This window comes from Engraulis encrasicolus, chromosome 22 (genome assembly GCF_034702125.1).
Source record: "Engraulis encrasicolus isolate BLACKSEA-1 chromosome 22, IST_EnEncr_1.0, whole genome shotgun sequence".
NCBI lineage: Eukaryota > Metazoa > Chordata > Actinopteri > Clupeiformes > Engraulidae > Engraulis > Engraulis encrasicolus.
Window position 1 is genome coordinate 41,389,518 of NC_085878.1, and position 15,219 is coordinate 41,404,736.

Sequence of the window (15,219 nt, forward strand, 5' to 3'; positions counted from 1 at the left end):
AGCACAAGTGGAGGAGGCAAGGTCGCATATTAAAACGCACTCTATGTGGTTAAAAAAAGCCTGCACTGTTGGTAAATCCCTCCCATATCAATTATTTACCAGTTTTGTTGCAATGAGATAAAGCCCATGTCACATTGGAGTTACATGGAAAAACATGAAGCAATCAATTTATTATAACCTCGTTACAAATTATTTTCTGGATGTTGAATTAGCTAGATTAATTTAACAGCCAAATGTGTGAAATTAGGCGGAAACATTGATCCTGCCTCACTCCTCCTCCCCATTGGACCTGTGTGAGTGCTGCTGCAGACGACATTGAACAATGAGGCGACTCCCAAGTAATGGCCAGGGGCAGGGCCGCTGACAGCTTTGGCTGTGCCTAGGGCAAAGTAATCTGAAAGAGCCCCCCCACCCAATACATTCACTGTCATGAGGACCCAATTATGCCTCCCCCCATCTCCCTGGGCCCAGGACAGCTGACCCCTTTGTCCCCCCTTGTCAGCGTCCCTAGTAATGGCTGTTCACAGCTGACTGGTATTAGATCCCAATTAGGCTGACGGCTCATGCCTATGTGTGCCAGGTGTTAAAGGTGAGACAGGGAGCCTAAGCCCAAGGTTATCTCCGGCCGCTGGTGTGATGAGAACTAACACGTTTGTAGGCTAGTTCTACCGTGTGTGGTGAGATTGGTTTGACTGCATTTGAGCTGTGAAGCTTAGATGATTGACCATGCTTGGACCACTTTTAAGGTATACTGTTGTAGCTGTAGCTGGATCATCAAATTCCTGACATCCCTTCTGAATCATTTCAAAGGTCCCCTAATTATTGTGTTTTCACCCATACAGAGTGCATTTGCTGCTTGCAGTACTGTGCATCAGTGTGAAGGGGGGCATCAGTGGTTATCAAGGTAAGTCTGTCTGGCATCTCCTTGACTGGTAAACGGTTTTACAAGAACTTTTGGAAAACTGATCATTTTGTTTTCTTTACAGGTTTTGGTCACAGCTCTGTGAAGAGCGGAACAAGTCACGACACGCCTACTGTTGGCCATCCCTTCACCCCTGCGAACGCAAAGTTTAGTGAAGGACGCAGCTACAGCAATGCTGAACATGGTGTAAGGCATAAATATGCTGGTGACTTGCGCCAAGGACAAGTGAACTATGAAGGCACAAGGTCGGATGGTGGTGTCTCTGGTCCTCAGTGGGCGAGTCAGAGCAAGATGTTTCGTCCCCGAGCACAGTCCCCATATATTATTTACAGGGGTGACTCAGAGCTGCATGGTGAATATGGGCGTAGGCCTACGGGTGGAAACTCACATCTGCAGAATGGACCTCCATCATCGGTTAGAAACGCCTACCATAAGGGTCAGCACTTATTAGAAAAAGACGACGACGCTGCTGAAATGCCCAAAATTGGTTACAAAAGCTCAAACGGATTTTCTTGGTCTGGTCCAACTCGACCCTCAAGAAGGAGCGACTTGTTGAGCAAGATTCGTAGGCCTAGTTCATCTGCTCCTGTTCCTTCATCCTCCAGGTCCTTCCCTTCAGCACCTACCCCTCTTCACTCTCAGCAAGGAGCTGGCCTTCATCAAGACGGAAGAATAAATCCGCATGGAGTCTGGCCTAATGCAGAAGACGCGCTGATGAACCGAGAGGGCCCAAACACACCTGGATTCACTAGTGATGACCTGCTCAAGCAGAGAACACCTGACAGGCCTATACAAGAGCATTTTGGGTCCCATGCTGGGCTTACCCCTAGAGGGCCTAAACCTTTTCCGTTACACTCTCTTACTAGCTCACCCAGTGCTCAAGATTACCAAAAAACACCCCATCATATTTCCCAAGCAGTTTCCCACCCACAGGAGTCATTTCACTCTGGAGTGCTTAGGCCCAGAACCTTACGCTTAAACGTTACCTCGCAACGTCAGTGGTTACAAGGCAAATTCAAACCTTTTGAAGTCAGCAGCCAGTTGGTGGGAGATGTGGACAAGCAGGACACCAAAGATGAGGACGTACCCCGTACTTTGTCCTGAACTATAGGCCTAGTTTTACTGTAACACTGACGGCAAGCTGACTCCTACACACACACACACACACACACACACACACACACATACACGACTCCAACTTTGACATAGAGCGTAATCGGCTGTCAACTGCCTGTCTGTCGATGTCAGACTGATGTTCAGAGTGATGGAACAGAAACCGAGATTACGTGAGATGAGATGGGCCTACTATATGGAGAAATTGCCATCTTATGTCTGATGTATAGTTCTCTTGTTACAATGTGTTTGATCAGTCAATCCACACCGATTGGAATTCTAATCACAACAGTTCAATAAACATCTGAATGAGTCAACTTTTGTAAGTCATTGTTTATTTGATGAATGTCTCAATATCAGCATTGCTCTTTTGTATCTTAAAACTGGACATCATTTCGATGTAATTTTAGTAAACACTGCTACATGTGTGCAACTGAAGAGTTTTGTTGCGAAGTGGTGTAGCCTACCTTATCCAACATTTTTGACTTAGGCCTACATTTTATTATTGAAAATGTTCAGAAGTCCTATCATGTATGTCAATTCTTGCCATTCAAATGTTTTGACAAAACACTTTTTAAACCAATATAAAATTAATTTTGCAAAGCAATGGAATGCCCTATAGAAAAATGTCAATTTCCCAAAATGGATATACTCAATTTTGCAATGAAACTCTTCTTTCATGATGAAGAGGAAAGCTGTGAATGTGTTGGTGGTCAGAAAGTAGCGATTTTTGGAGAAACAGTGACCTCATATGGCCGCAGATCTGAATTGCAGACCGTGACGCTGCATGACCCGGAAGCAGCATCCCCACGAGTGAAACCAAGGGAACAGCATGGCGGAATACACAGGTACACGTGAAATAAGTAAATATGCAACTTTTGTGCAGCTAATGGATAGTTTATACTTAAAAAGTGACACATCTTGGCCGAGGCTATCGAGACAAATTCAACGGTGTCAAATTAGGGTTCCTTGCGATCGCAGAGCTCCATTCGCATGGAAAAGCTAGCGGAATGGTTGGAGTTGGCAATTTTGTGTCTAGTCAAATTAAATTCGTGTTACATTTGACTTCATTTCGAAATATTTGTAGACTATTGTATTGTTGATGTGTAGTTGTCATATACCCATCTCTTGTGTCCAGACCACGACGGAGGTGCGGGAGAAGATGTGCCCGAGCTGTCAGACAGTGAAGATGATGAGCAGTGGGAATGGATGGAGGAAGACTCCAAGGCTTCCATCCTGTGTTTATTTTGTGACCAGTGAGTTCACAATCCCTTTGATGATGACGAGTGCTTTGTTGCTGACATTGTGTATGGCTTATCTGTAACATCCCATTGATTGCCCATGTTATCAATTTTGCTATCACGAATGAATAAGAATAAACAAAATAAACAAATATTTTTTCAATAGATCACTGAACTCGGTCTCGAGCACACTGCAGCATTGCTTGTCCGAGCATGGTGTGAACATTCCACAGTTGTTGAAGAAATTCAGTAAGTTCTCTCTATTTTGTATCAAGTTTATTTATTTACATTAACATGGAGAGTCTCCACTAACATTGTGTTGTCATCCATTGACAGTGTTGGACGATTATGGCTACATAAAGATGATTAACTACATAAGATCAGTGGTGAGTTGAAAAGCCTGTTGTATTATAATGATTGCTTTAGTGCCTCTCCTCTACATCCAACTTTTAAAACAAATCTACTGCATGTTTTTCCTGCAGAAGTGTAGTGCAGAGTCGTTGCAACAGAGCTGTAGTAACGGGACCTTTCCCTGGGCCAGTGATGACTACATGCGGCCAATTCTACCAGACGATCCTCTACTCCAACTTGGTAAGTTAATAATAATAATAATAATAATAATAGTAGTAATAATAATAATAATAATAATAACAATAATATCAAATACATGTGTAATGGACAGTGTGTGGGATATTTGTTACTTTGAACCTTGGTCACTTCAAATTTACCCATTCGAATGTATGTATGTAGAGCAGGGCAAAAGCGTTCTATGGTGAAATAACACTAATCACAATAGTTTTGTGAACATTGCGAAAAAAAACACAATAGAGAAGTTCTCTCTTTTTTTTAGCTGGTCCATGACATTTCAGACATAAGTTTTGGCTTTTATCCCTTATATTACATATATTATAGTATTTGATCCCTTGCTGATTTTGTTGGTTTGCCCACTAATAAAGACATGATCATTCTATAATGTTAATGATAAAATTTATTATAATATAGAGAGACAGAATATCAAAAAGAAAATCTAGAAAATAACTTTGAAGAATATATTTTAATTGATTTGTATTCCATTGAGGAAAATAAGTATTTGACCCCTCTAGTCAAAAAAGACAAAATACTTGATGGCAAAGCCCTTGTTTTCACATACAGAGGTCAGATGTTTCTTTCAGTTAATGACAATGTTTGTGGGTATATTAGAAAGGATTTTTGTCCACTTTTCTTTGCAGATCATCTCTAAATCACTTAAGTTCTATGACTGTAACTTGGCAAATGGGAACTTCTGTTCCCTTCGCAGGATTATTATAGGGTTAATGTTTGGAAACTGTCTAGGCCACTTCAGACCTTAATGTGCTTCTGCTTGAGCTACTCCTTCGTTGCTTGGGCTATGGATTATAATCATATTGGGTAGCCAATCCATGACCCACCTTCAGTCTAGTGGTGGTGGGAAAGAGGTTGGCATGCAGCATTGTACGTTTACATGTCTCCCTCCATCCATTTCTTGACGATGTGAAGTTGTCCTGTGTCTTGGCCAGACAAACAACCTCAAAACATAATGTTACCACTTTCATTTATGATGTTGGAGAAGGTGTTGTTCTTGGGATCATAGTCAGCATGTTATCTGATTCCAGCACCTCCCAATCATATCCTAATCCAGTTTGACGTTCATTGGCAAACCTCAGGTGAGCCTGAACAGGTTCCTTCTGAAGCCGGGGTACCATACATGCACTGCAGGATTTTAATCCGCTGTGGTATCAAGTGTTTCCAATAGTTTTCTTAGTGATTGAGGTCCCAGCTGCCTTGAGATCATTTCCTAGCTCCTCCCATACAGTTTTAAGGTGCTTTATCTCCTTTTTTCTGTTTATTAAATTCCCACAAGGTCAAATCTTGTATGGAACCAGAGACAGGCCTAAGATTGATGATTGATGATCATTTTGTATGTCCTAAAATTGGGAAGAAATGCACCAACAGTTTGCTCTTTAATATCCAGGAGCCCATTTCAGCCTTATTGAGTTCTAAAATCTTGTCCCTGACATCCTTTGACAGCTTTTTGGTCTGTCCCATGGTGACGCGTTTAGTTTGATTGATTGACTGATTCTATGGACTGATTCTGCAGATTCAATGTGTCTTTTGTGCTGGTTACTATTAACAGGTGTGTTCAATTCAGATAACAAGTTCATTGGAAGTGCCATTTGATCTGCGGGATCAGAACTCTTAATGGTTGGCAGGGGATCAAATACTTATTTCCCTCAATTAAATATAAATCAATTATTATATATTCTTTAGAGTTAATTTCTGGATTTTCTTTTTGATATTCTGTCTCTCCATATTAGAATACATATTGTCATTAACATTAAAGACTGATCATGTCTTTATTAGTGGGCAAACCAACAAAATCAGCAAGGGATCAAATACTTATTCTCCTCACTGTATCCACTCAAAAAATGTAAATTTCAAACATCAAACAGAGACATGCTATCTGTGATCCACGACAACGGGTATGTTCCGCGAAGGTGCAGCAGACACATGGTGTAAACGATGGCATTTTGAAAAGCATTTGTTTTGTGTCATTGTATTGCATCTGCAGCAACTACTTCATTGGCTGACGCACGCACATTGTCCGCCAAAAGTTCAACAATTCTCAACTCTTGACGGAGCCAACATTGCAAGTGGGACCACAGTTCATTGCAACAGTAAAGGCTCTTTTCCACTGCCAGTTTTCTGGTAGGCCTACAGCTCGACACAGCGTGACTCGTCCGCCAGTATTTGCTTCACAATTAAGCTGTGTCGTGCCCAATCGAAAGGCAAACAGTGGCTTTCGAGTTGCGCTGTATCGAGCTGTAGGCCTACCAGAAAACCAGCAGTGGAAAAGAGGCACAAGTGATCTTACTTATCCAATGTCATATGAGCACTGCCCTTAAAGGAATTATCCGGAGTTGGAACAAGTTTGCCTCATTTTTGCATGTTTGGGATGAAATACAGTCACTCTAGAGCAAAATCAAGGCAAAAGGATGCGTTTTGAGAAAGTTTGATAATATCACGTTAGCCTCGTTAGCCATATCAGCTATGCAATATGAAAGATGCGGGCATCGTTTTTCGGCGGTTACACACATTTCAAAAACACAACATTTTAAAGTCTTGCACAGCTCAAAACAACGTCACACTTACCTCGTAATATGTTGAGGGTATCCACACATAAACCGAAGTGTCCAAAGTCCTTCATGTATTCTTGAAAGGTCTGCAGAATGTGTTTTGTGATGAGAATATCTAAATTACGGTCAAGACAACTATTTGACACTAAAGCCCACCAAGTAGATTGCCGAGTGCGTCGCACCATCAGCTATGATTATTTCCATAGCGAGTAACCACAGCTGATGGTGCGACGCACTCGGCAATCTCCTTTGTGGACTTTTGTGTCAAATAGTTGCATGGCCGTAATTGTAGATATTGTCAAGGTAGTAGCTTCACAAAACACATTCTGCAGACCTTTCAAGAATACATGAATGGCTTTGGACACGTCGGTTTATGTGTGGATACCCTCAACATATTACGAGGTAAGTGTGACGTTGTTTTGAGCTGTGCAAGACGTTAAAATGTGGTGTTTTTGAAATGTGTGTAACCGCCGAAAAACGATGCCCGCATATTTCATATTGCATAGCTGATATGGCTAACGAGGCTAACGTGATATTATCAAACTTTCTCAAAACGCATCCTTTTGCCTTGATATTGCTCTAGAGTGACTGTATTTCATCCCAAACATGCAAAAATGAGGCAAACTTGTTCCAACTCCGGATAATTCCTTTAAGCCTCCTCTGTTTCCCAGATGTGGAGGAGCTGTGTGATGCGCAGGTGCTGGAGGTGGGTGAGCAGCAGCCGAGCGGGGCTGGGGCTGGGGCTGGAGCCGGGGCCGGGGCTGGAGCCGGCCAGGCAGCACAGCTACTCCACAGGGCCCAGCAGGCAGAGGAGAGGGCACAGCGCTCAGAGGAAGCCCTAGCCAGAGCCATGGAGGACCTGCACAAACTCAAGTAAGTCAAGTGTGTTCTTCATTGTCAAATTTCTATAGTCAAATTTCTATAGTCAATAAGCTATGGAAAAGCTAGAGGTGTAGGGTGTACTACTGACTGACTTGTATATGATGTGTGTGCTGGGAGGGGTGGTTGGAGGGGGGTGGGGGTGGGGGTGGGTTGCGTGGATACAGCATTGTATCCACGTGTCTATTTGTGTTTATATTCTGTGAGACCAAAGGCAATTTTCATGCTGGCATGGCAATAAAGTCTATTCTGTTCTATTCTCTATTCTTAATTCATATAACTGATGCTACACGGATATGAAGTTGTGTTACAACAGACTTCAGATGTGCACTTTAAGTGCATAAAACACATACACAACATGCACACAACCAGACATGCCTGCCACACACATAATAAGCATCTTGGTTTGTAGGCCAAATGCATAGTAAGCTCAATTCAAGGAAAACATGGTAGTGACTACTGTTAGCCTTATTATCTCACATGGTGTTTTCAGGCCGGTCAGAACCACACCAGTTCCATTTGGAACATTACAGGGTGTGACCCTGCTGGTGCCTACATTGCTGTCATGGTTCACATAGAACTATTTTTAGAATTCTCACACACCACTGGGTCACCAATGTAGAGACAAAAAAGCTCCCGCACACTGTTCACATTTGAAGAGTTTTTACTTGCGAAGGTCATTAGACCGAAACGTCGCAAGTAAAAACTCTGCAAATGTGAACAGTGTGTGGGAGCTTTTTTGTCTCTACGATGGTTCGTATGATAGAATTTTTTCTGGTTCCTGAATGCTCAGTATTCCAGATTAGGTGCTGGAACGGGCACAGACATGGCCCTCTGTTGACCCCAACAAGCCTGTAGTAGTGTGATGGAGTCATCAGTGTCATTGTTGAGGTTGGCTGTGTGCCAAGGGTGGATTATGGGGGGTCTGGCCCCGGGGCCAGAAGTTCGCAAAAAAGTCTGAATCTTTATTTACCGTTTTAATTAGGTTCTGACATTTGTTACAAAGCTGTTTCTGAAAGACAATGTCAGGGTAAATGAACAGACTATGATTTTCCATAATTTTTAGCAAGATGTCTCACTATGCTAGATGCCTGATCATGGAGGACTCTGGAAGTTCAAAATCTCCAAACCATTCAAAAAGCCCAAAATAGCTCCATGCATCCTTGGTAGTATATGAAGGGACATGTTGTACTACCATATAAAAATGGTGTACTAAGATTTGCATCACATTTTCATATACGTAAATGTAGCCTATCTGGTCCAGTGCAAAATTTTGTCGAGTACACGTTGGACAATGGAATAGTACCTCTGAAGTTGCAGGAAGCACAAGCTGTTTTCACAGAAGTAGTGTCCTTAAATGAACGCTATATGAAAGCTGAAAAATTAGCCCTTTTCACTTTGTTGTCGGACAAGTTTAATTTTTAAATCAATGTTCGCAACCACATGTTGAAGGCTTAATGTAGCCCCAGGTTTAATGTATGTCTACTCCACTGTATGTCTATACCTGCTTCCAATGCTTTGAAATGCATTGTCTTCCAAAGTGTCTTGATTAAACATCACCGTGTTACATGGGTGAGATCCCCCCCATCCCAGTTTATTTCTCGTCCTGAGTCATTACCTGTATCCACCAGCAGAGGGTAGCATAGAGCTCTTTACCATAGCCCAGAGTAAAGGCAGTGGAGGAGGAGGAGGAGGAGGAGAGCGGCAAAGTTGAGAAAGGGGTAAAATTCCACTGCAGCAACTGCCAGTGAATGGGTAGAGGGGGGAGACAAAGGAAAAGGCTCCAGGCAAGGTGTGAGTCGTGACTCTCGCTCTGTGTGTGTGTGTGTGTGTGTGTGTGTGTGTGTGTGTGTGTGTGTGTGTGTGTGTGTGTGCGTGCGCGTGCGCGTGCGCGTGCGTGTGTGTGTGCGTTTCTCTCTCTGTGTGTGCACGTGTGTGTGTGTGTGTGTGTTAACACCTCTAGGCTCCTGGCCCAGGGCTTGGTGCTGAACGCGGATACGGGCCGAGGGTCCGGCGGTGGCGGCGGGGCGATCGCGGAGCTGAGGGAGGATGAGGATGAGGCGTACTTCAGCTCCTACGGCCATTACAGCATCCACGAAGAGATGCTGAAGGTATGCATGGCATGGGTAGCATCAGTAACAGACCTGTGTGTGTGTGTGTGTGTGTGTGTGTGTGTGTGTGTGTGTGTGTGTGTGTGTGTGTCTGTGTGTCTGTGTGTGTCTGTGTGTCTGTGTGTCTGTGTGTCTGTGTGTCTGTGTGTTTGTGTGTGTGTGTGTGTGTGTGTGTGTGTGTGTGTGTGTGTGTGTGTGTGTGTGTGAGTGAGTGAGATCCTGCATTGGTAACATGTGCCAACCACACTGCCTATGTCTCTGTCTGAATGCATTGCATTACTGAAACAAAAGTTGTCAACTCTAAAGTCTCCAAGCTTCACGGGTAACGCACAAGCGCAGAAGGTGGAAAAACACAACAGATGTGCTTTTTATGAGTGCGTCTTTGTCAAATAAGCATTGGTGTTTTTATGAGTGCGTCTTTTTTGTCAAATAAGCATTGGTGTTTTTCCAGTCAAAGGAAAAGCGCGTGAGTAATGAGAGCTATGTCCCCCTCCGTCCAACACCCCCCTCCCCCCCACCACCACCACCACCACCTCACTCTTTTACCAACTCACTCACTCACCAATGCTCTCACTCATTCACTCATTTACACACTAACTCTCTCATTCAGTCCAGTCGTATGTATGTACGCACAGCCCTCTCTGCAGCATAAGCAGCGAGCGAGGTGTGTGGCTCTGATTGGTGCTCGGCGCAGTGCTTGCGTTGATGCCGGCGTTTGCGTCAGACCCCCTCAAACTCCCCATCATAGCCCATATGGGGGGAGGGGGGGGGGGGGGGTGCTTTGTGGGGTAAGAAGATGCTGACACTCTTTTTAATAACCCCCACCCACCCCCACGCCCCCCTATTCTCGCCTCATACCGTAAAGCCGCCCGCCTCGACTGTATGCGTCAACACGTACGTCCAAGGATGTATAGGAAAAGCAAGCGTCATACTTTTCTTAACCCGTTCGCTGCCCCCTGACCTGCTGGCTATCCCTCACTGTCTGCTGCGTTGTGCTGTGTGTGAAATGTTATGTTAGGGTGTGAGTTTGTTTCAAGCCCCTCTGCAGTTGGAGAGGAGAGTGACTTGCATTACCCAAGCTTGTATGATGAAAAATGTCACATTTTTGAGTGCAAATGATTATGCATATTTGTTTGCATAAGCTTATTAATTGTTTTTTAATTGTTATACTTTTGACACTCCTTTCTTAGGGTTCAGATTTGTTCAAACAGTTTGTGGAGTGCTTCATGTGCGAATAAGTGTATTTCACTATGTACTATTACTATCACTATTTATTCATTTATCTGAAGCAGTGCAGTATGTCTAGTGCAGTGGTTCTCAAACTTTTCCCACCATTCCCCCCTTCGGAGGGTCTGGATGCTTCCGAGCCCCCCCAAGCAACAGCAGTACTCACGCAGATTGGTTTTACGATCGCTGCGTTGCGCAAAATCAAAAGAAAGGTGACTGGTGAGATAAGACAAAGAGGGACGTGTGTTCATTTCCTATGATATTCAAATTTATGTCAATTTATAATATAATGTTGGTGAGGGCTTAAAATGTAGTTCTTATTGGAGAGACAGGAAATAATTCCAAAAAGGAAATCAGATGTCACACGCCCCCCCTGCGATGCCTCCGCGCCCCCCCAGGGGGGCTTGCGCCCCACTTTGAGAAACACTGGTCTAGTGCAACATTCAGGGCTCTAAATTAACACCAGCCAACCGCTTCCAAATGCTGGTGAAATTTCATTTTGGCCCCGTAGAAAAGACCACCTTACCAGCCACTTTCACCCCACTTTCACGCTAATGCAAGTGTGTGTTTGGCTAGTGAGATGAGCATCTATCCATTTTGGCTGGTGATGAAAAAAGTTAATTTAGTGCCCTGGCAATATTGGTGTAAAAAACAAATCTGCTCAGGTCACCTGTGCCTGTGGATCCCATTTGAATTCATTGGTCATATTGATCACTAGGTTAACTTCCACACACCACGCTCTTACGTCTTGTTGGTGCGTCTCTGAAGTAATCAAGTAGTTAGGAAATGGATCGCACTCAGTTTTTTCTTCTTTCTTATTCTTTTCTTTTTATTCAAATATTGCAAATATTGCTTGAATAAAAAGAAAAGGATTAGAAAGAAGAAAAAACTGAGCGTGATCCATTTCCTAACTTGATCAGTATCAATTTCTGATGTGGAAAAGGGTTTAGGTTTAGTCTGTGTGTGGAAAATACATTGAATATAGTTGCATTTAAGAATAGCATTCCCGACTCTTAAAATGGTCAAAAATGTTTATAAATTTATTTTAAGGAGAAGTTGTAATTGAACTGCATCTTTATTCTAGGACTGCCCATCGCGCTAGTAGAGGCACACTGAAGTTTACATTCATGCTGCTGACAAAAATCTTAAAAAATAAATAAATATCTATCTATATATATATATATATATATATATATATATATTAGGGCTTTTTGCCTTCATTTGATAGGACGGTTGGAGACTATGACAGGAAGCGAGTGGGAGAGAGGTGGGGGAGGATTGGCAAATGACCCGGGCCAGATCAGAACCCGGGTCGTCGGCATAGTAACCCAGTTCCCTACCGTTAGGCCACAGCAGTACAGGGCCTGCTGCTGACTAAAGTCTGGTGCCACTCAAAAGTGACATTGGCCCAGCCTTGGCTCAAACGGCTTGGCACTCGACTGCTACACTGTTGACTGGCGAGGTCATTTGCCGAACCTTCCCCGTCTCTCTCGCCACGCTCATTTTCTGTCCCTCTGTAATTGTTCAGTCACAATAAAGGCATAAAAAGCCCCCACTAAAATATGTTTTTAAAACGTGACATTAGCGTCAGTGGTCTTGTTGGTTGTTGCTCTGTCTGATTGAGGGCAGATGGTAGACATGCGTTGGTCCTATCTCAGAACTTTCTATAGTTAGGTGATTTTTTTCCAGATTACACTATAAGCTTGATGCAACAGCCAGACTTGTGTGCTCCATCAATTTTATTCAGGAAGAGAAATAGGAAATGCATGTGATGGTGTCGTTATTTACCCCCTCTGTTTACCTAGGCCTGCTCGATTATGGAAAAAAGTCAAGTATTGATATAAACAATATTTTTAAACAATATGTTTTTTAAAGAAAAATAATCGTGCCAAACAATTCACAATCTTCCCTCTCTTCAGCAGTGTGAGCGGAGGGCCATAGTGAAACACACAGTGGTGTTGGATAGCAAGTCTGCTCTGTACTCGCAGTGGCGAGGGGAGGGGGATCTACCGTATGGTGTGTAACATGGCCTACCTTTTGGCTGTATAGACTAATGACAAAATAGTTGTTTCAACTCGATATTATGAAATTACATATTGTATGACGGCAATATTTATATCACGATACAGTGCTTGAAGTGGAAAAATAGAGGTGCAGGAACAATAATCGTCTGAAAATACCATCCAAAAAGAAGTGCAGGAACCGTCAGTCTCGTCAGTACCAAATCAGTACAAGTCCTGTTTTTGTAGGCCTTTTGCAATACTGATATCAGGATATTAATTTGATATGAGCTTATTGCACAGCCCTATGTTTACCCCTTTCCTTAATCCCTGCAGGACAAGGTGCGCACCGACAGCTACCGGGACTTCATGTATCAAAACCAAGATGTCTTCAAGGACAAGGTGAACACACACACCCACACACACCCACTCACGCAGACACCCACTCACGCAGACACACACACACGCAGACACGCACACACACGCAGACACGCACGTGCGCGCACACACCCACTCACGCAGACACACACACACGCAGACACACACACACACACATATGCAGACACACACACACGCAGACACACACGCTGACACACACACACGCTGACACACACACACGCAGACACAAGACACACACACGCAGACACACTCACACACACGCACGCACGCACACACACACACACACGCGCGCGCGCACACACGCGCGCACACACACACACACACACACACACACACACACACACACACACACACACACACACACACACACACACACACACACACACACACACACACACACACACACAGCCTGTCGAGTCCCTCTACTGTAGTCTGGGACTGTACCGGCTGCCTCTCAGCATCGTGGTGTGGTGACGCAGGTTTTAAATGTAAGGGACTGCCTTGGCACGTCCACTTTCTCAAGAGGCAGGGGGGGGAGGCAGGAGTGCATTGTGGAGGTGCAGGGGCAGGGGCTAGGGTGGGAGGGGTTGGGGGGGGGTTGAGGGATGGTGGTGCGTCGTGGAAGAAGGGGAGGGGGTGTGTGTTTTGGGGGAAGTGGATAGTAGATGGTGGGGAGTGTGGAGTGGAGGGGGGCTAAAGCTTGGATAACGGCGATGGTGCATGGTGGTGCGTCATGGAAGGAGGAAGGGGAGGGGGGTGTGTGTTTTGGGGGAAGTGGGTAGTGGATGGTGGGGAGTAGGGCTGTAACGATACACTCGACTCAAGATTCCGTTTGTATCACGACTTTTGACCCACGGTTCAAAACACCCCACGATGTGTGAATTTGGAAATGTATCTCATTTGAGGCTTGGAAGCACTATGACAATGCATCATATGGTTGTTTCCTGGACTGAAGGATGACAAAACTCTGAAAGAGCGTATCACAATACATTGCCTCCTTACATCACGATACAGTATTTTGACTCTGAGTATGACGATTCCTCGGTTCGATCCAATGTCGTTGCAGCCCTACTGGTGGTGCATGGCCATGCGTCGTGGAAGAAGAGGGGAGGGGGTGTTTTGGGGGAAGTGGGTAGTGGATGGTGGGGAGTGGAGTGGAGCGGGGTGGGGCGGCTATAGCTTGGATAACGACGTGATGACAGCGCTGATTTAAAACCCTCTGACTTTATTACACGCCAAAGCGTTTTTCAAAAGCACCTTACCAGCCACACTGCATGGAGCTGATAACAGGGGAGTGCACAGACACCCCAAGACAACACATCACCACCACCACCGCCACCACCACTGTCTCTGTAAAACACACACACACACACACACACACACACACACACACACACACACACACACACACACACACACACACACACACACACACACACACACACATATACACACACATATACACAGTAATGCATAGCATCCTATATGTGCCTCATTTGTTATATGCTGATGGCACTTTCAGCAGGGCTGTTATGAGATTCTGGGGGTGGAGGATGGGGAGGGTGGAGGTTGGTGGGTGCTAGGCGAGGGATGTGGGTAAAGGATGGGGGTGTGATTGGTGCCCGGGGAGGGTGGAGGGTGCTGGGCTAGGGGTGTGGGTAGAGGTTGGTGGGGTGTGGGTGGAGGCTGGGGAAGGGTGGAGGCCAGGGAGGGTGGAGGTTGGTGGGCTAGGGATGTGGGTAGAGGTTGGCGGGCTAGTGGTGTGGGTGGAGGTTGGGTAGGGTGGAGGCCGGGGAGGGTGGAGGGTGCTGGGCTAGGGATGTGGGTGGAGTATCGGGAGGGTGGAGGGTGCTGGGGTGTGGGTGGAGGCTGGGGAAGGGTGGAGGTTGGTGGGCTGGGGTGTGGGTGGAGGCTGGGGAAGGGTGGAGGTTGGTGGGCTAGGAGTGTGGGTAGAGGATGGGGAGGGTGGAGGCCAGGGAGGGTGGACGTTTGTGGGCTAGGGGTGTGGGTGGAGGCTAGGTAGGGGGAGGGAGGTGAGATGGTGCTGGAGGTTTGGGACGTGGTGGAGGCTGGAGAGGGTGCTGGAGGTGTGGGACGTGGTGGAGGGGGATGGGAGCAGGGTGTGGGGAGGTGCGGGGACTGGGGTTAGGCTATGGGACGAGAGGAGAGGGTGCC

The 15,219-nt window shown here is 45.2% G+C and overlaps 2 protein-coding genes across 2 annotated transcripts in view; both read left to right on the forward strand.

Annotated features, from left to right (window-relative positions):
* Nucleotides 1-594: 594 nt before the first annotated feature.
* On the forward strand, nt 595-2,352 carry LOC134438332 (uncharacterized). Its single transcript, XM_063187881.1, has 3 exons — nt 595-746; nt 843-904; nt 987-2,352. The coding sequence occupies exons 1-3, from the start codon at nt 727-729 to the stop codon at nt 2,024-2,026; spliced, it is 1,122 nt and encodes a 373-aa protein (XP_063043951.1). The 5' UTR covers nt 595-726; the 3' UTR covers nt 2,027-2,352.
* A 450-nt stretch (nt 2,353-2,802) lies between these two features.
* prmt3 (protein arginine methyltransferase 3) overlaps nt 2,803-15,219 on the forward strand; it is a 103,218-nt gene continuing 90,801 nt past the window's right edge. The window contains exons 1-8 of the mRNA XM_063187878.1: nt 2,803-2,883; nt 3,174-3,291; nt 3,443-3,525; nt 3,613-3,662; nt 3,759-3,867; nt 7,100-7,301; nt 9,271-9,418; nt 12,982-13,047. Coding sequence (XP_063043948.1) covers nt 2,868-2,883; nt 3,174-3,291; nt 3,443-3,525; nt 3,613-3,662; nt 3,759-3,867; nt 7,100-7,301; nt 9,271-9,418; nt 12,982-13,047 — 792 coding nt within the window. The 5' untranslated portion in view covers nt 2,803-2,867. The remainder of the gene's footprint in view (nt 2,884-3,173; nt 3,292-3,442; nt 3,526-3,612; nt 3,663-3,758; nt 3,868-7,099; nt 7,302-9,270; nt 9,419-12,981; nt 13,048-15,219) is intronic.

Excerpts from the sequence above, each read along its gene's own strand:
- LOC134438332 (XM_063187881.1), top strand. The coding sequence starts at position 727 with ATGCTTGGACCACTTTTAAG. Across the intron at positions 747-842 it reads ATGCTTGGACCACTTTTAAG|AGTGCATTTGCTGCTTGCAG; the intron begins GTATACTGTTGT and ends TCACCCATACAG. Across the intron at positions 905-986 it reads GGGCATCAGTGGTTATCAAG|GTTTTGGTCACAGCTCTGTG; the intron begins GTAAGTCTGTCT and ends TTTTCTTTACAG.